Genomic DNA, 25,062 nt, shown 5'->3' on the forward strand with positions numbered 1-25,062 from the left:
TGGAGTGCCATTCTTCTGAAATTCACCTTTTGCCCTCCTATACCACACTATCATAATGTTTTTATTTCCTTTAAAGCATTTTTTTATCTTATATTCTTTTTCTTTTTTAATTTACTTATTTTCTGACATAGGATATAAGCTTTCTGATAGCAAAACCTTGTTTTCCTTCTTCATTGTTTATATCTAGAACCTTGTAATTAAAGATGGCCATATAGTAAGCACTTGATTGAATGAATGAGTATGGCTATACTACCTAAATTTACTATGAGTCTCAGTTTTAAATGTTTTTTTTTTTTTTTGCTTGTTAATACACTTTAATTTTTAATTTTTTTTCAGCTTTTGTAAAGATCTATGCTTAGACTTCTTTTGATTACTTAGAGAACTTTCCACATTTGTCCTTATGATCATGTAACATTTTGCCCTTTTTTGGGTGTTTTTTTCCAAACTAAAATATTTATAAAACTTGAAAAATAAGGCTTTATGGAAATGTTACTGATTACATTTTTTCAAAAGCACTCCCCCCCCCTTTGAAATAACGAGCTTTGCATTTGACATTATAGATGTACAAATCCTCTCTTTGGTCCAATTCAGTAGTAGATACTTGGTTGTACTTTTGTACTTTATTCTTGAGGTTTGTAGTTTATATTTTAGAGGATGGAAACATTCTCAAAATACTCTGGGAAAAAATTATTAGGAAACATAATACTTGCTTTGTAGAGCAATCCAATTTATTTTTAGGTAGTAGAATGGTGCTTTTGAATCTGGAGATTTGAAATTATCTGGTTTTGATACATAGGATATTTAAAAATCATTTAATTTTATAAAGTATACTATTTCACAGATTTATTTGTATTATTTGACTTATTAAACTTCAACATGGTTTTTTATTTATCTTTAAAATTTATCTTTAAAATTACATGATGTTTGATTATTACAATTCTTGTATTGCAGAATGTGCCCATTTACTTTTGGCTCACAATGCTCCAGTAAAGGTGAAAAATGCTCAGGGATGGAGCCCTCTGGCAGAAGCCATCAGCTATGGAGACAGACAGATGAGTAAGCAATATGAATTACTGTTGTTGGTAAATATTCCAAAAGTACAAAGTGACGTATTTGAGATATTTTTCATTTAGTGTTATTTTTCCATACTACAAACCTCGAAGTTAAATCTGTAAAATTATATGTGAATTATTCATGACTTAGGAACTTGAACATTGAAAACTATACAAAAAGAATTGAGGAACCATGTTTAAAAGTGTATTGTTTATAGATGGGCATGGTGGCACCCACCTGTAATACCAGGAGTTTGGGAGACTGAGACTGGAGGGTCACAAGTTCGAGGCCAACCTGGGCAACTTAGTGAGACCCTGTTTCAAAAATAAAATAAAAACATCTAGGCATCTATTTCAGTATTAGAGTGTCTGTTGGTTCAATCCCCAGTGTTGTTATTCTGAATAAAAGAATCCTTGAAAGTCACAAAAACCTCACTGTGGGTAAGAAACCCAGGAGCCCATAGAGTTTCTCTTCACTCTAAACTGGTTAGAAAAATCACTATGTAAAATAAGCCAGTTGTGTTTTCTAGCCTGGCAAAAATTAATTTTTTTTCCCCCATTTCAACTTTAGTTACAGCTCTTTTAAGAAAGCTTAAGCAGCAATCCAGGGAAAGTGTTGAAGAAAAACGACCTCGATTATTAAAAGCCCTGAAAGAGGTAAGCTATATTTCTTTGCGGATTTTGCACCTAAAGAGTAATTGAAAGTGTGATTTTAAGCATTTTTAATAAATTCTAAGTTTTTACTGCTGGTTAAGGATTAATAAAGGGTAAGAAGCATGTTCAAGTTAAGCAGTAATTGGAATAACAAAATATTGTGATTATAAGTGTAATCTAATAAGCACCTACTTTCTTTGAATTAAGTAAATAAAGATTTATTACTTTTTAGTAAATTAGATAAGTAAGCAAAAAGGAGGTGCATCATAATTAATGGCAATAATTTTCCTTTGTGTTTTGGATTAGAAGATTCTATAATAGCTGAATATGATGCTGCTAAAAGGAGCAGTTTGTGTTTTATTTATGTAACAATAAAGTTTTGTCCATCCTGTCTCAGAGTGGTTAGAGTTGATTGTGCTGGCACAGAAGAGAGAGATTTGTTTTCTGCTTTTGTTCTCTTCCTTTGTATTTTTTTTAATATCTTTGTTTTATTTATTTATTTTATGTAGTGTTGAGGATCAAACCCAGTGCCTCACGCATATGAGGCAAGTGCTCAACCTCTAAGTTACAACCCCAGCCCTTCTTCCTTTGTATTTTTTTTAACTTGTTTTAATTAGTTACACATGACAGTACAATGATCTTGACATAGCATACATTTGAATCATATGGGGTATAATTTCTCATTTTTCTGAGTGTACAGGTTGCAGAATCATATTGGTCATACAGTCTCATATATATACAGCAATAGTAATGTCTGTTTTATTCTGCTGTCCTTCTCTTCCCCCCTTCCCCTCCCCTCCCCTCCCATCACTTCTCTCTACCCAATCTAATGTGACACACTTCTTCCCCCCCCCCCCCCCCCCGCCCCACATCATCATACATGTATTCTGTATAACGATGAGAGTCTCCTTCCGTCTTCCATACAATTCCCCTTCTCCCTCCCTTTCCTTCCCACCTCTCTTCCCTATTTGGTCGTAATTTTCTCATGCTCTTCCTCCCTACTCCATTTTGAGTCACCCCCTTCCCCTTGTATCAGAGAAGACATTGGGCATTTGTTTTTTAGGGATTGGCTAACTTCACTTAGCATAATCTGCTCTAATGCCATCCATTGCCCTGCAGATGCCATGATCTTGTTATTTTTTAGTGCTGAGTAATATTCCATTGTGTATAAATGCCACATTTTTTTTTTATCCATTCATCCATTGAAGGGCATATAAGTTGGTTCCACAGTCTAGCTATTGTGAATTGTGCTGTTATAAACATTGATGTGGCTGTGTCCATGTAGAATGCTGTTTTTAGGTCTTTTGGGTATAGTCTGAGAAGTTCCTTTGTATTTTTGATGTCTGACAGAACTGTGGGTGAAAGATAATGTGTGCTATTATGCTTTAAGTGATAATCATGTTTTGATGATGATGTGATAATGGCTTGTCTTCTCTTAGGTGATGCTAATTTTTTTTCTTTTTTTTTTGAGAGCTGAAGAGTTATAGAAAGAGTCAGAAAAAATGTATTTAGGTTGCAATAATATCTAGTATTAGATAAACTTCTTTCATTGTTTGAAATACGGAGGTCTAACTTGCCAGTGTTGCTATATTTGCACTACTTTACTTATATTCATACTGTTTAAATTTTTAGAGAATATTTGATTTTAATAGTTTCCTTAATTATTATAGTCTCTTTGCCGTCTAGCTTTTCGTTTGAAAAATAAAAGTTTTCTCCACAGGTCTCATATGATTAACATTTTCATATTTACTAAATCTATCACTTCATATAAAAATCTTTTCAGTTGTAATATTTTAGACCATCATGAGATGGTACACATAATCATTTTGATAGTTATTTTTAAAGTTAGTTATTTTAATGATAATGAATATCATTTTGGTTGTGCTGACAATATGTAATCATACAAAGTTAAATGTGATAACATATTCTTATGAAATGTATAGTGGTATATATTTTCCTTTGTAATTGAGTAATGCGTGCTATTATGCTTTAAGTAATAATCATGTTTTGATTTTTTTGTTCTTAAACTTTTTAAATTGATTTTTTATTATTTATTATTTTTTATTATTTATAGATTTATAATGGTCATAGATTAAAGCAAAATATTAAGCAAGTATAAGAACTGTTAACTACGGTGCATTTGTTAATTATTCATATTTCATTTTGCAGCTAGGTGACTTTTATCTAGAACTTCACTGGGATTTTCAAAGCTGGGGTAAGAGTATGCTGTTTTATTGTACAATATTTATTTGTGCAGAGATACAAGTGAAAAAAATATTATAGAAATGTTATCACAACAATTTTGATATTTGTTCTGATGGAAATTATTTTTCATGACATTGAAACTAATAATTAAAAGCTCTGCGGCAATAATTAAACCAATGTGATCAGCAGCTTTCATAATTGTTTTCAGGGTTGAAATTTTACTTAAATTTTTTTTTTAAATAAAAGATAGGGTTAAAAATTTGAGTAATTTAATGTAATGAATTTTAATTTAATGCAAGGAATTTTTAAAAATGTAGTCCATGAAGATTTGGATTTAATAAGCTTATTATATTTTTAAAAGCATCTGAATTAACTTTAATATTGTAAAATTATTTGAATGCTCAGTGATACTTATCTCCCAAATAATCATAGAAATAAACCATATAGTGATAAATATATGAGGTATATTCCATTTTATATAATTTTGTATGTTATATAATGTCTGTGTATATGTATATTTATTTTTATTATTATTTTTACAATTCTGGGGATTAAATCTAGTGACACTTTATTACAGAGCTATACTTCAGCCCATTTATTACTTTTTATTTGAGATAGAATCTTGTTAAGTTGCCAAGGTTAGCCTCAAACTTGGGATCCTCCTGCCAAGAGTATCTGGGTTTATAGTGTATGCTACTGTGTCCTGTTCATGAAAAAGTAAATACAGCCATAAATTTGAAGAACTCCAAGTTAGACTGATCTAATGTTTGAATTTTCTCATCTGTAGAGATTCAAGTCTTCCCAGTGATCCTAAACTGGGTTGTCTCTTGAATATGTTGGCTCCTTGACTGATTATCTTCATGGTGTTAGTTGTTTGAATTCTAAAATTGTCAGTTGCTGAACAAAATTGTTAAAAATTGAAATATAAATACATGTAATCACCCCTGCTTTATATTTTTATTTAGTTATTAAAATACATTATAAATTTTGCATAGTCAAATTTATGACATAACCACTGAGGTACTTGTAAAAAGTATATCATCTTTGAGAAATTGATTTTGACATATGAAAGTCAGCACATCTGTTTCATTGCTGAAAAGGATTTTAAGTTGGGTGTGGTGGCTCAGCTCCTCAGGTGACTAAGACAGGAGGATTGCAAGTTTGTAACCAGCCTCAATAATTTAGTGAGGCCTTAAGCAACCAGTAAGACCTGGGGGTGTATGTCAGTGGTAGGGCACCCTGTGTTCAATTCTCAGTACCAACAAAAAAAGAAGACAACAGTAAAGAAAAAAGATTTTAGTTGTTGAATGTCAAAACTGTATCTGATAATTAAGATATCATATGTAATTCTAAAAACTTAACCCATTGGTATCTATTTAGCTTAGACAGTTTACATTAAAAAAACCAGGAGGTAATCTGTTATTAGATTTGATGTTTAAGCCTTTTTTAGACTTTGAGAATGTTTCTTCCCTTTATCAAAACCTATTGTGTGTGTGTGTGTATGTATGTATGTGCGTATGTATGTATAAGGGAAACCAGAAATAGGGAGAGCTAAGAAATATTGAGATCTGGGTAAATTTAATTTTGAGATAGTAGGGCATACTTACTTTTTCTCTTGTTATTTACATTCACTTTTTGGAGAAACTAGTCCAGGATTTAATCTCAAGTTTGAAGACAAATGAACTATTCCAGCTTGAGGTTTGAGATATAGAAAACCTTTGAACGGGAGTCAGTACTGTTTTCTAAGTATTTGGCTTGGCATGATATCATACGTGTTTCCTGAGCTTCAATTTCTTCTTTTTTTTAAAACATGTAGATAATAGTAACTTCCTATTGCTTATAAACACATACAAGTATACACAAACTTATATGTGCATATACATATGTTATTGTTTGAATTTCAAGAATTTTGTGCTTCCCATTTTCTTTCATCATTTTGACATAGTAGTTTTTTATAGCCTGTGATGCATATTTAAGTAGAATAATAGCTTTTATTTCCCCCCAAATAGCCAGTAAATAATAAAAAAAGTCAGAATAGCTTGTGATAAAATATGAGTTATAAAAAACAACATTGTAGTATAGAAAGCTTTAGGTAAATACTATGAATTCCATTTTATAGATTTTGAAATCTTTGTACAGTGAATAAATAACCAAGGCACATGTTTGGGATTCAAACGTATATTCAGCTATCTTGCTTCCATGATGTGTCTATACACATCACTTTTCTGCTATATTTACAAGTTATATTTAAAAGATCATTTAGGACCCAGATCCCTTTGTTTTAACTATTTGGGTGGTTTAGTTACCATAGTGTATTGTTTACTCATCTATAATACCATGCAGTATGTATTTAAGAGTTACCTTATATGGACTCTGCTACTCTTGTATGTTTGTGGGAGAGGTAAGGACACAGTAAATAATACAGAAATTACAATTAAGTAGTAGCCACTTGATGCTTTGTGTATTACATTCATTATTAATCAGAAAATGCCATTTTAAAGGAAATGATTATAATTTGTTGAATTGGTGAAATGTTTATATTAGTGTTCTTTTAATTGTAAAGTTTATAAATGTCTCAGAATTTACTTTTTTCCTTTTGTTTTTTTAAATATAGTGCCTTTACTTTCCCGAATTCTGCCTTCTGACGCATGTAAAATATACAAACAAGGTATTAATATCAGGTAAGGTGATATGATTTTTTTTTCCTTGAGTAAAAGAAAATTGAGATTTGGAGGAAACTTTTCCTCCTGTAATCCTAGCTTACATGTGCTTAATAACTTAAAAATAAATAAGATGCTATAATATGTTTAATTAATTTTATTCATTTGAGACCTATTACAGACAAAAATCTTGACTTTAATCAAGATAGTTGCTTTAGCAACTAGTTTTATTCAACAACAAACTATCCAGCAGACAAACATGAAGACCATGATATATTTTATATATATATATATATATATATATATATATATATAAATATAAAAATAATAAAATTTTGTTTATCTACATCTCTACAGATCTCCATATTATTAATTTGGGTGTTTTAGGGGTCTATACCTAGACTAAATACTTTGAAGGGATCATTTCATATAAACTTCTTTCTAGATGAGAAAGCTCAGAGGTGTCAAGTTTTTGTTTTGTTGATCCGTATACTTTTCTTTTTAAAGAGAGAGAGAGAATTTTTTAATATTTATTTTTCAGTTTTTGGTGAACACAACATCTTTATTTTATTTTTTATGTGGTGCTGAGGAATGAACCCAGCGCCCTGCGCACGCCAAGCGAGCGCACTACCACTTGAGCCACATTCCCAGCCCAATCCATATATTTTTCAGACTGTGGAGATGTGGTCTGGGAAAGAGATTGATAGTCTGAATCTGGTAGTAGGTTAAGAGATTTGTAGTAGGTTAAAGGATTGATCAAAGTTGAAGGATGAAGTAAGGTTTAGTATCAGATGATTAAGCATAAAATGGATGTAGATCAAAAGGGTCGTTCTAAATTTAGGAATCTAGTCCATATATTTTGCTCTACCCATCTTAATACTCCGCTGACATAGTAACATTTTAAAGGGATCAAAGAATGTTAGGTCTCTTTTCCTTTTCTGTTTTTCCCTGTGGAAGTAACTTATTGAGGAGCTATAACAAAGGAAATGGTAGAAAACAAAGGGAAATATTTCAGCAGTAGGGAAACACTTTTTTTCTTGATGAGTTAATGAAGTATGAATTCAGAAAAGTAAAATGTAGATAAAATGGAATATGTATTTAAATGGTTTTTAAAACTAAAATATTTTAAATTTAACTTGCTTATAGGTTTAGATTGAAATATATTAGAATCTAAGTTTGTGTTTAGAAGACATAAAACTTGTATAATTATTAATGAAGTTTTATTTGTCAGTTTCTCACCTACCTGTATCTTTCACAGGCTTGATACAACTCTCATAGATTTTACTGACATGAAGTGCCAACGAGGGGATTTAAGCTTCATTTTCAATGGGGATGCGGCACCCTCTGAATCTTTTGTAGTATTAGACAATGAACAGAAAGTTTATCAGCGAATACACCATGAGGTGAGCTGTTGTCTTATCAAGATATTTTTCTAAATGGTTAAAAAAATATGTATTTAGCCAAGTGTCCATTGTAATTGCTTTAAAAGTATAAGATATAATTGAGTTGATTTATTCTCAAAGGTTCCATTTCCTTACAACTAGCCTTTTTTTCCTCCCCATGATCTGGTCTACATTTTGACCAATCCATTAAGTCTCTTTGCTCAGAATTCACTGATTATCTCCTCAATCAATGAATTTCGATTTCTTTTAGTTCTTATTTGTAGTTTTCATTTGTTGAACCTACATCCCAACCCCATTTTGTATTTTATAGAGACAGGGACTCACTGAGTTGCTTAGTGCCTTACTTTTGCAGAGCTTGGCTTGAACTCTCGATCCTCCTGCCTCAGCCTGTCAAGCTGGTGGGATTATAGGCATGTGCTACCATGCCTGGCTTTTTGCTGTTTTACTATTTATCACTTTGATTTCTTCTAATGTTTCTGACTTTCTTTATCTCCTTAGTATGGACCCCTCTCTTGCTGTTTCTGCATTCTTTTACTCTCTTTGGCTAACCTTTTCTTTCTCTATTCCCCCTCAGCATTATTGTACCCTCTGGTATATCATCTTTTTATGTTGGTATTGCTTCACAACCAACATTTACAAACGATATGCATCATCTTTATTTTTTTGTTCCCTTTTCCTTCTATGTTCTAAAAAAGCTTTTCCAGGATCTAGGTCATTGATTTTAAGTCAACATTGTTTTTTTGAGGGGTGGCTGGGAGGGGATCACTGGTGTTTTTATTTTGTCTTATTTTTTCATCTGTGGCTCATTCTTCAGTATCTCATAGTTTAGACCTTCATATTGCTGTATCTACTTACAAGACCTTTATTACTTTGGGGTATGTGTACTACTGAAATAAATAGGTTCCTAACTGACATTATGCAATCAAGATTTAGAATGAAGGGAGAAGAAAAAAGGGTATTTCTTATAGGAGAAATAGAATGAGTAAAGTCAGAGAAACAGAAAGATCATTGTTTTCAGGGAAGGTTTCTCCTATGAAATGAGAAAGGCCTTAAAAAGACAGATAAGATAATTTAGGGTCTGCTGCAATTGGCAAGAGAATGTCACAGATTCTTAAGGTATTCTTAAGGTATCTCCATTTTACAGGTAAGAAAATTAAGGCTTATGGCATTTAAATGAGAGTTCAAAAGATTAAACAACTAACATGAAAGATGAATTGGAAAAGGGAGAAATTGAAGGCAGGGAAATTATTTGTGAATATTTTAGAGTTATTCATTGGAGAGGTGATGAGATACTAGTATAATATAGTGAATAGTTAAATTATGACATCTATTTTTAATATGGCCATTATAGAAATTTCTAATAACTTAAGTGTAGTAAATTAAGAAGAGGAAACATGGCTGTGTGTAGTGAAGCTGTCTTGAAGAATGGATGATAGCAGAATCTTTGATAGGACTGGAACATTTGGAAAAGGAAATAGGCTTGGGATTTTAAAGAATGTGCATCTTGAGCCTGTTGCTAAAACCATTGTACTTGTTAGAACTCTCTCTTTATTAAATTTCTTGGAAGTATCTGCTTTTGGTTTTTGGAATTTTTGTTTTCTTTGGATTTGACCTTGGCCACTTGTTGCTATTTTCCAGATTTTTTCTTTACCTGCTTCTTTTTCTCTGCTTACCTTTTAGATATTGATGTACAGACTTTATTTTCTTGTCATTATTCCCTAAACAATATGGCAAAACAAATATTTCCATTGCATTTGTACAGGTATTAACACATAAAGATGGGATGATATGCATAGATTATATGCAAATATGCTGTTTTTATACAAACTGGGTCCTGTATTGAATTCCTTGTAGCTGCTGAGGGAGTACTGTACTCTCTGTTTATGCTAATGTGCATACATAAATAATAATTTGTCATTAATTTTGAAGGAATGCAGTTAAAAGCAGGTATTTTTCTTTTTTTAATTTTTTTTTTTTTTTAGTTGTCAATGGACTTTTACTTTATTTGTTTATATGCGGTGCTGAGAATCGAACCCAGTGCCTCACACATGCTAGGCAGGTACTCTACCATTGAACCACAACCCCAGCCCCACGAAGCAGGTATTTTTCAATGATGTAGTTAGGATATCTCTGATTTATAGAAGAATTCTGTTCCAAAAGTTTACTTGAAAATATAGTAAAATTTGTATATAACAATGTGCTTTGTAGTGTTAGTTGCCAAGCTGATATATAAAATTCTAGTTAATTAGTAATCTATTTGAAGTATAATGTTTTGACAGTTCTTTTCAATGTATTTTATCCAAAGCTTTTCTTTAGAAAACTGTTCAGAAACAGTTTGTGTTACCCAGCAATATGTTTTTAGCTGTTATACTTAGTAGTGATATCAAGATTTTTGCTCCATTATCTGTAAGGGTGGAGAAAATGATATTGTCTTAGTTCTAAGCCATTGCTATTGTTTTCTGTAGACTCAAAAATTCAGAAAGGGATCTTATCTAGGTAAAAATTAGGTGGTTGAGAAAAAGAACTTCTAAGAACCATTGTTAATCCTGTGGGCAGTTCTCATTCCCTAAATGCCACTCTAGTTTTTACCTAATGTTAAAAGTGTCTCTTGGCCTGTTAGGAAATAGAACCTCATCTTATACCCACTCTTACTCTTCTGTACCTGATCACTTATTCTTCTGTCCCTGAAGCAAGTATAAAGGCACAAAGCTTTCTTTCATTTCTTTCTTTCTTAATCTAAAATATAATTGTTGCTTAATTAATAATACCAGCACTTGAGAATATATGGAGGATAAAACCTGAAGAAGGGCTGCTTTTTAAGTTTAGAAATCATGGACTGATATTAATGGATTCCTTTCTTTTCTGTAAGAAATACAGAAAAAGCTGGGTAAAGTGGAATATACCTGTAATCCCAAAGACTTTGGAGCCTGAGTCAGGAAGATCTTAAGTTTCAGACCAGCTTTAGTAACTTAGTGAGACCCTATCTCAAAATAAAAGAAATAGATAGGTCACAGTAATAAAAAAGCTGTCTAAAACATACTGCTATGTTATTATATATGGATTTAATTCTGAAAAGATAAGTTAAAGGCTGGGGGTGTAGCTCAGTGGCAGAGCAACCCTGGGTTTAATCCCTAATATTGCGGCCCAAAAAGAGAGAAGTAGAAAAAAGAATTTTTTTTTTCAAATTAACAATATTTGACCAAAGCCAGGTTCATCTATATTTCAAGAAAATCTTTTATATGTGCATTTTATTTTATCTCATGTCTTTTAATTCTTAAGGTAATCTTTTAAAATTGTCCTACAGATCTAGATAGTTCTGAAATGGGTAACATTGTACTGTTTCTTTTTCATATCTCTAACAGTGTAAGAATATATATTTCATGAAAATTTCTTTTAAAGATTCATAATTTGTCTTAGATAAGAGATATATGAAATTTGAACATCTAATTGTTTTTAGAATATCAGGAACTTTATATTTTTTAGAAGCTATCCTTATCATCTGTAACATTGTAAGTGTTGATATTTGCATATGTACCACTAATAACCTTTAGATAAACTTAGATTCTTATATTTAATTTTTACCAATACCCTAGGAATCAGAGATGGAAACAGAAGAAGAGGTTGACATTTTAATGAGCAGCGATATTTACTCTGCAACTTTATCAACCAAATCAATTTCTTTCACTCGTGCCCAAACTGGATGGCTTTTTCGGGAAGATAAAACGGTATGTGCAAATCTAGATTTTTAAACTTTAAAAGTTGGTATTTGATGTTGCCAAAATAATGTGATCACAATGCAGAAAGAAGTAGCTTACTGAATTGTCTTCAAGTATTTTATTCTCTCTTCTTTGAATTCAGACAGGTAGTTAAAATGTTGGGTTTTTGGAGTTGGAATGTATTCTTGGAGAAGCCAAGAGAGAAAGTTTAACTCATTTGAATTCTATGTTAAGGAGAATTCTTGTCGATAACTGCTTAGTTTTTACAAGATTCCATTTTATTTCAAATTCTTATTTCATAGAGAGGCCACAGTAGGGATACACTAGAGTTCATTTTTCTGAATCTGTTTTGCTCCGCACTTTTAGACTTCTAAATCATTTATTCAGTATCTGTTTTTCAATATTTTTTCTAAACTCAAAGTAAATTATGTTTCTACAACACTGCCACTAAATTAAATCTTAATGGAAGTTTTTACATCAGTGAATTGTAAATTTCTTTTCATAATTTTCATATATTATGAAATATATTCATAAATTTTTATTCAAGGATAATAACTACAACAGGAGAAGACCAAGATTAATTGTTTTCTAAAAATTATGTTTTTATTATTATAGTAGAAATGAATGTGTTTACATTGGAGAAACAGAAAAATAACCTGTATTAGTTAGGATTTTTTGAGAAGCAAAATTAGCAGTAGATAGAAAGGGTAGAAGACAGGAATAGAGAGGAGGAACAGAAAGAGAGGGAGAAGGAAGAGAGAAAGAGAGGAAAAAATTGATTTATTTTAAGGAATTGGATCATTTGATTGTGGAAGCTGGCAGCCAGTCTGAAATGTGTACAGCAGCAGTCCAGCAGGCTAGAAATTAAGGTAAGAGTTGATGTTGTAGTTGAGTCAAAAATCTAAGATTGAAAACTCAGACAAAGTTTTTTAAGTTTCAATTTTATAGCAGAATTGCATTTTCTTCTGGAAATCTCTGTCTTTGCCCTTAAGACCTTCAGTTATTTAGTGTTAATTACACCTATAAAATACTTTCATAATATTTTGACCGGTTGGCACCTGGGCACCTTACCCTAGCCAAATTATCATAAAATTAACCACCATACAACTTGGTATATAGTTGAAAATTCTCCCTTGACGACTCCCCATAATCCCTAAACCCTTACTGAAGGATATCTGTATATACCCTAACCTTTTTTTGTTTTCACACATTGATATGTACCCATAGTAGTATGTAGCTTTTTATTTAGATGTTTGGTTTCATATAAAGTGTCATTAATATTTATTGTTTTGCAACTGGATTTTTTCACTCTTTAGAATGTGAAAAAAGCCTTATTTTTACAGGTAGTACTACTTCATTCTTTTTAGCAACTGCATAGTATTTATAGTATGGATATAATGTGACTTGTTTATCCAGTTGTATTTTTGAACATGTATTTCCATCCAGTTTTCTACTGTTATGAATGATGTGTCACAATTCTTTTACATGAACTTTGCATTGTCAGTTATAGGCAACAAGATATGAAATGGCTACATTAAAATTTTTATTGATATAATTTACATTTAATAAATAAATACTTTTATATGGCTTCAAAAACAGGTAATTAGGGCTGGGGTTGTAGCTCAGTGGTAGAGTGCTTGCCTAGCATGCGTGAGGCACTGTGTTTGATTCCCAGTACCACATAAAAATAAACAAAGAAAATAAAGGTATTGTGTATATCTACAACTAAAAATATATTTTAAAAAAAAAACACTAGGTAATTACTACCCAATCACAGATAAAATTCTGAGCTTTAGGCTCATCAATTTCCTTTCTATTTGGCAACAAATGGCAATATAGGATTCCAGGCTGTGAGATCCTACATTGCAATCCATTTGGTCTGAAGTCTTATTTATACTCTGTTCTTCTGGACAGAATTAGATGGATCACTTCAAGAGAAGATAAAAATTGAAACTGCTATTCATCTAGTATTACTGCTAAGCAGCTCAAAGCTCTTGAACAGCGTCTAGGTGATCTTCTTTAATCTTTGACAGGTAAGGAGGGAGTCAGTAATCCTTATGGTTCCCATTTTGTAGGTAGAAACTGGTGAAAAGTGCTTTGCTTTATAATGACTGGTAAGGAGCCACTGAAGCAAGGTAGACCTGAAACAACACTTAAGCACATAGCTTTGGAAATCAGAAAACAGCAGCAAGGTGGAGATTATTTGATTTGCATGTAGGTAGAAATGGGAAGCTTGTTTTTAATAAGTTATTGTTTTTTTTTTTCTTCCCAAAATAAGGTATTTCAAGCTCTAACCAACTCTGGTTTGAAAAAAGGTTAATATTAAAGGTAAATAAAAAAGGTGAAGGTTAATATTAAAAAGGATTAGGAAGGCTTCATTGAAATAACCCTTCCTTACTTGTCTTTAATGTCACTTGAGTTTCCCTATCCCCAGTTATAATTTAAACAATTATATTTGTAACCAAAGCTATTCTGTTATTTTTTGAAAGCAGCCAGCTGCTATAACATGACGTTTGATTTTGTTAGACAATAGAAAATTTGAATAGATCATTAATTCTAATTGTACTAGATTCTTATGTGAATTAAACTATTTATTTTAATTCCACTTTTTTTTTCTATCTATAAAATGGGAACAGTATTATCCCTGACCCCTCCTTGTTACTTATGATATTTAATTGTTGGCTTGATAAAGTTTTTCAGATAACTTTGTGCTACTTGGGAGTAGATTATAAAGAAATATTATGTGATATTTTGTTTAGATTTAACTCATTTGCAGATTAAGTACCACATATCTTTGTACATTTAAAATTTTCCTTTATAAAATAGAAATGCATAATTTAAAACATTTTTAATTTAATAGTATAATTTATACTAAAGGAATACTCATTTTCACCTACATATTGCACATATCTCGAAAAATATGTATAATATGTGAAACTTTGAATATAAGACAAATTTATTTTAAGTTTTATTATTTTGGAATATTTGATTTTGTTTTAGGAAAGAGTAGGAAACTTTTTGGCAGACTTTTATCTGGTGAATGGACTTGTTTTAGAATCAAGGAAAAGAAGAGAACATCTCAGTGAAGAGGATATCCTTCGAAATAAGGCCATCATGGAGAGTTTGAGTAAAGGTGGAAACATAATGGAACAGAATTTTGAGGTATAATTTTTACTACTTCTAATTTATAGTTTTCTAAGGAGAGAGGGGATAGACTTCATTCCTTGCATTTATATAAATATACTCACAGGTTTTGTTCATTAGGTATTACTTTTTATTTTTTTGTGAGTCTTAATTTTTTTATGTTATTAGCATGAAAAGGAAAGAAGGTGACCTTTGGTTTTTCCTGAGTCTGTACTTGGTCCTTGATTCTTCTTTAATAAGAAGATAAAATCATTTTGTAAGCATTAAACTCAGTGTTAAATTTTATTCCATTTTCCCTTACATATAGTCTTCTGATTCACCCAAATCTGCCATCCATTTTATGAAGTCATCAGTAGCCTATACTATCTCACAAATTTTATTCAACATCTGTTTATTGAAAGCATGTATATACAGTCATGTGACAGTAAAGAAAGGGGAGGGGAAATTAGGAAATAAAAAGATAAATGAAATATAGTAACTGATCATCTTATATCCTAATAAGAAGAATTGGATGGATTCTGAAGTTTTTTTTTATTTTGAAAATATTAAGATTTACAAGTAATTATAGAATATTACAAAAAAATTCTTGGATACACTTCATTAAGATTCCCCAAGTATTAATATTTAATTACATTTAAATAGTACTGTTCTTAAAACTGCAGGATAGGGACTCCTTTACTAATGTTATGATATTTATTTAGTGGGCCATTCTGACTTTTTTTTAAAATCAGTGACTAAGAAGTGATAGAAAAAAAGTCATACCTTATCATACATGATAAGACATTATTACTTTATGAAACAATAGTTTCAAGATTGTATGTGTTGTGTTAACATTTCTATGCATGAATATTAGGTTGTAGTGTAAATGGAGTCACAATCATAAGAGGATTAAAAGATATTACAGGAAGACTTGAATTCCTTGAATATTTAGTTCTCCTATGGTATTGTTCAAGATGGACAAATTTTCCAGAATAGTATGCCAAGTTCCAGCTAATACTGTATATATATGCCAGGAAAATATTTTAATGTTTAGAAAGTTCATGTAGTGAGTGAGTCAACCATAGTTTGAGTTCAATATATAAAGTGTTTAAGTTAAAGTTGTGATGATGCCAGTTTAGTGTGAATCTGACTCCTTCCTGCCAGATCCTGGTTTTGCTCCTCATTTTTCTTCTTGCCTTGAATTAGAGCCTCTTTTCATTCATTTATTGATATCTTGATTAGTAGGCAATGCATATATGCTCAGGAGATAGAAATAAAGATAAATAGAGGGAGTAGTCTTTGACAAAGCTACCACCCTCTCCCATTGTTGATCAGACAAAAAAGACCATGACTCCTCAAATTTGTGTTGTGGTTTAAATTTCATGAGGAGTTCTTCTAATAAATAAATTTGTTGTAATTATTGCTACTTTTGTTTAATATTGGCAACAAACCATTTTGGGATGATTATATGGAACAATATTATTATGGAAGCGCAGTTAATAGGTCATTTACCAGTTGTTTCTGATGGTCTCATTTATGCTTATTTATTTATTTGTGTAGCAGTGCTGTGGATTGAATCACTGGGCACATGTTAGGAAAGTGTGCTACGCCTAAGCCTAAATGCTTTACCTTTACCCCTACATGTCCAGCCCTTATTATGATTTATATCAACTAAATTTCAAACTGCTAATCAGAAATTAAACAGTTCCATAGCACCATGAACTTTTTGGGTTCTTTTTTTTTTTTTGGTGTGTGCTTGTGTAGTACAGGGATTAAACACAGAATTGTTCTACTTCAGAGCTACATCCCCAGCCCTTTTTAAATTTTATTTTGAGACACAGTCTCACTGAGTTGCAGGTGCTAACCTGGAAATTTCTGTCTCAGCCTTCCAAAGTCACTGAGATTAAAGGCCTGTGCTACTAGTGCCCAGCTGTAGTTCTTTATGCGTATTTAAATTCAGTCTGTCAGTTTCTACAAAAGATGAAACATTTGGTGAGCTTTTGACTAGGTTAGTGTTGAATCTATAGATAAATCAATTGCTACACAAAAGCTTGTTTGGATTTTTTGAATTTTTAAAAAATTAAACATTGTACATTTTTTTTTTGTTGTTGTTGTTGTTTTTGGTGGTCCTAGTGCTAACCTAGGGCCTTATGCATGCCAGGCAAGTCTGTGCCATTACATGCCCAGTCCCAAGCTTTTGCTTTGTGTTTGGTTTTTGTTTAGATTACATTATTTTTTGTTTTCATTGGTATGTTATAATTATTCATGAAAGTGGAAATCCTTACATATTTGTACATATACATAATAGAGCAATAAAATTTGGTCAATTTTGTGGCCTAGTAACCAAGCTTTGTATTTTAAGATAATTGTACATATAGGTATAAGAAGTAATATAGAGATTTGTGTATGCTCCACCCAGTTTCCTCTAATAGTAAAATCTAGCAAAACAGTAGTATAAGATTTCAACCAGGATCTTGGTATTCATAGTCAAGACATAGAATATTTCTATTACTACAGGATCCCTCATATTCCTCTTTTTATAGTGATACCTCCTGCTCACTTTTCCTCTCACTGTCCCTTACTCCTGTCAACCACTAATCTGTTCCTCCTTTTTTTAAGGTTGTTAATTTAAGGATGTTCTGTAAATGGAATCATATCCTAATAGGTAACCCTTTGAAATTGCCTTTGCCTTCCACTTAATATAATTCCCTGGTAATTTATCCAAGTTGTATCAGTAGTTTGTTGCTTTCATTGCTGAGTAGCATGGTACTACTGAAGTAGAATTGTTCTACTTCAGAGCTACATACCCAGGCCTTCTTAAATTTTATTTTGAGACACGGTCTCACTGAGTTGCAGGTGCTAACCTGGAAATTTCTGTCTCAGCCTTCCAAAGTCACTGAGATTATAGGCCTGTGCTACCAGTGCCCAGTTGTAGTTCTTTATGCGTATTTAAATTCAATCTGTCAATTTCTACAAAAGATGAAACATTTGGTGAGCTTTTGACTAGGATGGTACTCAGCAATGAGTATCACAGTTTATTTAACCATTCAGCTGTTGAAGATCTGGGCTGTTTTCAATTTTTTGGCTATTATGAATTAAGCTGCTGTAAATATTCACATGTAGTTTTTTTTTCATTTTTCATTTGTTGTTTTTTTTTTACTTATACATGACAATAGATGTATTTTGACATAACTATGCATATGTGAAGTGTAGTTTTCCATTCTTGTGGTTGTACAAGATATAAATACATGATGTACATGATATAAATAAACAAGTTGTATATTTATATATGAACATAGGAAAGTTATGTCCAATTCATTCTACTGTCTTTCCTATTTCCATCTCTCCTCCCTTCCCTTCATTCGCTTTGTTTAATCCAGTGAACTTCCATTCTTCCCTTCTCCCACCCTTATTGTATGTTAGCATCCACTTATCAGAGAGAACAGTCAGCCTTTGGTTCTTTGGGATTAACTTTTTTTCACTTAGCATTATTGTCTCCAGATTTATCCTTTATGTCAAATACCATAATTTCATTCTTCTTTTTGACTGAGTAATAGTCCATGGTGTATATACCATATTTTCTTTATCCATTCATCTGTTGAACGGCACTTAAGTTGGTTCCATAGCTACTGTGAATTGAGCTGCCGTAAATATTGATGTGGCTGCATTACTATAGTATGCTGATTTTACATGTAGGTTTTTGTGTGAACATAATTCTCTATTTCTTTGGGGTAAATGCCTAAGAGTGAAGTTGCTGTGTCATATGGTAATTTAGTTTTATAACAAAACTGCCAAAATGTTTTCTGGTTTCTGTTTTCATCAGCAGTTTATGAGTCATCCAGTTTTTCTAGATCCTTGCTTGCTTTAGTGTGTGTGTGTGTGTGTATTTTTTTTTTTTTGTATCACCCATTCTGACAGTATACAGTGCTACCTCATTGTGATTCTAATTGTATTTTCCTAATGCCTAGGGATATTGAATATTCTTTTGATGTGCTTATTTTCCACTTGTATTTGTTTTTCAGTGACAAGTGATCCTTTCTTTTGCCCATTTTCTAATTGGATTATTTATTTGTTTTCCTGTTGATTTTTTTTTTTTTTTTTGTATTGGTTATTGAACCTAGCACACTTTACCACAGAAGTACATTCCCAAAGATGCAAGATCTTTCTTAGTTGCTGAGGCTAGGCATTATCTACCTGTCTCAGCCTCCCGAGTTGCTGAGATTTTACAGGCATGTGCCACTGTGCCCTGAAGGGAAATTGATGTTTAAAGAAATTAAACTTGTGTTCTACCACTGAGCCACACAAACATTTTAGATGATTGAAACGTTGAGTGAATGGTATTATTACTTTGATACTAGTATTCATTAGAAAAAAATTAGTAATATTTCTATTAGAGCTTGAATCACCAGGGTACTGACTTGGTCCTGGAAGGAACCTCTTTAAGTATTATATTGAAGGAATTAAGGAGATTGATGATTTTAAATAATACAATGTGTGTGTGTGTGTGTGTGTGTGTGTATGTATGTATGTATGTGTGTGTGTGTGTTTGTTTTATTCCAGTGCTGGGATAGATTCCAGGGCCTCTGGTATGCTAACAGATGCTCTCTAACCCTAGCACCCAGTTTACTATATGTTTTAATTTTATATTTTAAACATTTAACATTTTTCTTTTTTCACCCAGCCTCCTCCCCTTCTCTTTATTTCTCTTTTATATTTTGGCAGCCTGTTCGAAGACAGTCCCTTACCCCTCCTCCTCAGAACACTATTACATGGGAAGAATATATATCTGCTGAAAATGGAAAGTAGGTGGATTTTTATGTTTTCTTTGGTTTTTAGAAAGAATAATTTGTAAAAACAGAATGTGTGACTAGGTATAAAAATTTATTTTAGAGAGATAATTATTAATATATTGTTTGAAGCAGTGTTTTTTAACTTAGAAAATCATGAGGAAGAATATGCTGAATCATGTATACTCTAGATTGTAGAGCCTTCTTTCTACATTCTTCCTGCCAATTTATGCATCCCCCACTGCCCACCCACCCCCCCAAAAACTGTAGTATTTGTTTTAAGGAAATACATATGGGGAACTGCACAATGTTGTTTCTTATTTGAAATTTTCCTTTGTATGATGAACTTTTGTGTTTAGTCATTGCCCTGATTCTTTAGCATGGTGTATAATTCATTATTTGTGTCCTGTTTGCCTTTCCAAACTTATCTTCTATTATTACCTTTTTGCTTCAGCTTATACTAGACCTTTGCTGCTGGGTGTTGTAGTGCATCCCGGCAATTCATAGGTTGAGGCAAGAGGATTGCAAGTTCAAGACCCACCAGGGCAACTTAGTAAGACCCTGTCTCGAAATGAAAACTGAAAGTGGGGCGTGATGATGCAGTGCTTTAATCCCAATGGCTAGGGAAGCTGAGGCATGAGGATGGAAGGTTCGAAGCCAGCCTAAGCAATTTAGCAAGACTGTAAGCAACCTAGTGAGATCTTGTCTCAAAACTAAAAATAAATAAAAAGGACTGAGCATGTGTTTCAGTGGTTAAGCACCCTGGATTTAATCCCTTAAAATATATATATATATATGTATGTATATAGTATATATATATATATATTTCCCCTAAAATAAATAAATAAAAATGAAAATAAAAAGGACTGAGTATGTAGCACTGTGGTAGATAGAACACCCCTGGATTAACTCCCCAGTACTGCAAAAAAAAAAAAAAAAAAAAAAAAATCTTTGTTTTCTATTATATTACCAGTACTTAGTACACTAATTAACCTAACTTGTATTCAGTATGTATTTATATATTAAAAGAGTGATGAATGGATAAAGAAAGTGTCACCTACCTCCATGCTTAGAAGCCATCATCATTTTGACATTCTTATTAAAAGGCTTCTTTTGTGCCTTTTCTATCTTCTCCATAATGTTTCTGTCTGAATAGTCTATAATGTTTAACATATTTTATGAGAAGCCATTAGTTTGAACAGTAGGCTCCAGAAGATCACACAAACTCAAGAGTATAGTTACTTGTGCTATATGCCACCTAATCAAACTGAACTTTGAAAAAATAACTGAGGAAATTCCAGGCAACCTGAGTTAATGTGAAATAGGAAAGTCCCCACTGTTTAAACCCTGTAAGGAAAATAGCTTTGAAACTATCAATCTACCTTTTGTCTTGCTTTCTTTTGCATATTTGTGTCTATAAAACCAAACTCTGCTCATCTTGTTACCAAACTGCACAAGATTCCACCAGTGGAGGAAGATGTTAGGCGAAATACTCTCTGTTCTATGAATATTTGGTCCAATTGGTGGGAAAATAATTTTATTCAAAGCCAGTTTTGAAGGGAGATGGAAGAAAATTGTTTCAAAAGTTCCAGTTTTGAAATTCCTAAAAATTAGCAGAATTTGAGAGGAGGCAACTATAGTTTAGTGAGACAAAAGGTGTGAAATATACCTACATAGATTTAGTTAGTCTGTGTTCCACAGGAAGGGGTGCATTAGGACAAAAGGCAGTAGTTTCTGAGTCTGCAGCTAAAAGGAGTTTCACAGATTTTGCCTCCTTTGGAGTTCCTGGAGCCTCCTTATCACATCAAAAAGAGTCCAGATATACTGGGGCCAGCAGCCAGCATCTGTATCTTCTTGGGATTGGAGTGGGTGGGGAGTGGTCTTCCAAATTCTATTTTAGGCTCATCAGAGTGCTCATGCTTGCATGTGGGATCCAGGGAGGCAAATTAGATCTTTAAACTAAAGTTGGTATACTTTTGTCTTTTACAGTGTTTACTATAGAATTCTTTATTCTTCTTAAGACCTCTTATTCACAAAGGCTGAGACTGTAGTAGACAAGGAAACTGAATTGAGTAAGGGATTTTAAAGTTATGCAATAATACTTTTAAAAATTGTTTTTCTAGCGGTTGTCTTTCATAAAATAGTGATTATTAAAATTCAGTTATATTCAATTTGCAATTAATTGAGGTCTGGTAATTTTTTCTGAACTTTTAGTCTTTGCTGTTTTCTTTTTGTTACCCTTATCCCATTTCTTATACATCTTATTCTCTTTTAGCATTATTATTTCTGTAGACAGTAAGAAAAATTGAATTAATTGTGAACGTCATTTGGAATAAGTTTCCTAATATTTTCTTTTTCTCTCCCTGTAACCTAATATTTTCTTTTTCTCTCCCTGTAACCTCCCATTTTAGAGCTCCAAATCTGGGTAGAGAGCTGGTGTGCAAAGAGAGTAAGAAAACCTTTAAAGCCACCATAGCCATGAGCCAGGAATTTCCCTTAGGGATTGAGTCGTAAGTTTGTTATTAATTATACATGTTTATAAAGAGAGCTATTAAACCCTAAAGGCTGTAATAATATTTGCATTTGATTGTTGAGTTTGAGGTCTTTGAAATGTAAAAGCAAATAGCCATTGCCTTGATATGTGTAAAACCTTTAGAAATTTTTTGGTGACAAAGTATTAATATTTTTATTATTTTCTCCAGATAAATTATTCAATAGTTTAAAAAAGTTATTAAAGTAATACATGAATAACTTTAAAAGGATGGAAGTTTATAGACCAAAAAATGGTAATTCTTTTACCATATTTATAGTTAATAACTAATGTATTTTTGTTCAGACTTATGTTTTGCGTTTTTTTATTAAAATGGGAAATTATCCACATTTTGTTCTATGAGTTCCTTTATCTCTTTTAAAGTGAGTGCATTGAGTTCTTAATCACATTTTTTGTTGTCTTATTCTTTTTCCTTCTTACTTGGTAGTTTCATAGTATTGTTTTACTGCCATTTATTTTTATCATTCTCTTATGTGTAGACATTTTGATTTTAGTTTGTCACTATTATAAATATTTCATTTTGTTTGAATATATCCTTAAATCTGTACTCACCAGATGCTTCTTAAAAAAAAAAAATCTAATTTGGATAAATGGGAGAAATGGGATGTGGGTAGCTACAGGTCCACTTTTTAAAAAAATTATTTTAAAGTTGTTGATAGACCTTTATTTATTTATATGTGGTGCTGAGAATCGGACCCAGTGCCTCACACATACCAGGAAAGTGTGCTACCACTGAGCCATAACCCCAAGCCCTACAGCCTACTCTTGATGGAATTGTTACTTTAAGCTTTAGTAAGTGAAATGGCTATTTTTCTTCCTCATTTCTTGTCCTTCCAGTCTGATGATCAAAACAAAACAAAAAACCTGGCTTAAAAAATTTTTTTCTTGGAGAACTTAGTAGGACCCATATTTTTCAACAGTCTGTACATAGACCATACTCCCTGATTTTTGTTCTGTATGTAAACTTTAGAAAAAATGTGAGAAGGAATTAACCACATGTACAAGTCGGCCATAATACATTATATCTAGGACCCAATGACTCCATGATGTATCAGTTTTATAGTCTATGAACTATTGAAGAAGAAAATGTAGCTAATTTTCTGATGACATTAATTTTAGGAATTATCCAAATTTCAGAAATGTTTTGTGAAGAAATTGGGTTTCTGAGATAAGATGTGTCAGTTGTAACCACTATTCCTGAAAAAAAGTAAAATAAAGAATACTACTTTCAAAAGCCATACAATGAAATCATTCCAAAATTAAACACAGGTAAAGGGACCAAAGAAAATTTTCTGTAAATACTATGGAAAAACATATAAAAGACATGAAATCAACATACTAGACCACTCTAAGATGAGGTGAAAGAATAGAATGAAATGAAAAGGAGATTGTAAAGCTAAAGAGAAATTGATTGAGCATGAAACAACACTATTACAAATAAACATATTAGAAACAATAAAAGAGTAGAGGTGATGAAATTTTGACAGGTTACAATGAATGTAAGAACACATGAAAGGAGTTAAAGAAAACAGTAGATAATGGAGGACAACGATGATTCAGCATAAGAATCATTGGTGTTCCCTTTAAGTAGAAAATCTTCAAAATGTAGCTGAAATAATATTCAAAATATTATAGAATATTTCTCTATAACAAAGAACTGAATCTGTAAGATAAACATTCAGTTATAAGAAAAATAAATCATCAATAACAAAAATTATCCGATTAAACTATTGAACTTCAATTGTTAATAAAGTAATTGAGAGGCATCAAGACAGAAAATGGGTAAAGTCAGCCTGGTCTTAAATCTCCCCTCCCACCAATTTTTGACATTTAAAAAAAGAAAAAAAGCAAAGTGTAATCTGATAGTATTTCTAGCTGTCACTTATATACAATGCAACTGAAGATATTCTCAGACACAAAAAAATTTAAGGAGTATAGTAGCTATAGGCCTTTGTTGAAAGAAAAATACTACTACTTGAAAATGAAATCCCAAGATGAGCAGAGTGGCACATGCCTATAATCCCAGTGACTTGGGAGTCTGAGGCAGGAGGATCACAAGTTTGAGGCCAGTGAGGCCCGTCTCAAAATAAAATGAAAAAAAGTGGGCTGGGGTGATGATTCAGTTGGTAGAGTGCTTGCCTCACACGCACAAGGCCCTGGATTCAATCTCCAGCAACAAAAAAAAAAAAAAAAAGGAAGAAAGAAAGGATTGGGCAAGTACTCAAAAGTAGAGTGAGTTTTATCCCTAGTACTGCCCTGCCCCATTCCCCAAAATACCAGAAAGAAATCCATTTAACCAGAAAATGAAAGGAGAAATTGTAATATAGTGAGTAGTGAGATACAGAATTCTAAGAGGTGTGAAATTGTAAGTCAGAGGGAAAAGATAGATAATCTGAAACATGAGTGAAATTTCCCTTTAAAGACAAAAACACTATTTATCAAATAGGCAAGAATTGAAGGAATATTAAGCACACAAGAGCCATTCACACATAATTGATAGACACTTATTAAAGAACTCAGTAATTTGTAGACTTCAACAAGGAAACAATAAGTCTGTAATCCATTTAAATAAGGACCTAATATCAAACAACTATGAAAACTATGGCTGGAGAAACAAAAGCCATAAAAATTGCACAGTAAAAAGAAAATTAAAAATCCAGGATGCAGAAAGTATATGATTTCCTCTTTCCTAAGATCTGAAAGTCAGTATTACTTAGTTTGAAGCATGTAGTTAAATGCAACAAAAGAGCAACAGAAATAATATTTTGAACAATGAAATATTTTTTCTTCTTCTATTTTTCAGATTATTGAATGTTTTAGAAGTAATAGCTCCCTTCAAGCACTTTAACAAGCTTAGAGAATTTGTTCAGATGAAGCTTCCTCCAGGCTTTCCTGTAAAATTAGGTAAGAA

The 25,062-nt window shown here is 32.0% G+C and overlaps 1 protein-coding gene across 2 annotated transcripts in view; it reads left to right on the top strand.

The window, feature by feature from the left end:
* Positions 1-25,062, top strand: part of Ankrd13c (ankyrin repeat domain 13C) — a 70,147-nt gene that overhangs the window by 33,203 nt on the left and 11,882 nt on the right. The window contains exons 3-12 of one of the 2 annotated variants that reach the window (XR_013091999.2): positions 952-1,056; positions 1,624-1,709; positions 3,876-3,921; positions 6,526-6,592; positions 7,830-7,974; positions 11,568-11,699; positions 14,691-14,852; positions 19,495-19,615; positions 22,012-22,110; positions 24,955-25,055. Coding sequence is in view for 1 of the 2 variants with exons in the window: in XM_076863722.2 (XP_076719837.1) it covers positions 952-1,056; positions 1,624-1,709; positions 3,876-3,921; positions 6,526-6,592; positions 7,830-7,974; positions 11,568-11,699; positions 14,691-14,852; positions 19,536-19,615; positions 22,012-22,110; positions 24,955-25,055 (1,023 nt within the window). In the remaining variant the exon portion in view is untranslated. The remainder of the gene's footprint in view (positions 1-951; positions 1,057-1,623; positions 1,710-3,875; positions 3,922-6,525; positions 6,593-7,829; positions 7,975-11,567; positions 11,700-14,690; positions 14,853-19,494; positions 19,616-22,011; positions 22,111-24,954; positions 25,056-25,062) is intronic. The other variant, XM_076863722.2, reaches the window with a different exon arrangement.

Source organism: Callospermophilus lateralis, chromosome 7 (assembly GCF_048772815.1).
Source record: "Callospermophilus lateralis isolate mCalLat2 chromosome 7, mCalLat2.hap1, whole genome shotgun sequence".
Lineage (NCBI taxonomy): Eukaryota > Metazoa > Chordata > Mammalia > Rodentia > Sciuridae > Callospermophilus > Callospermophilus lateralis.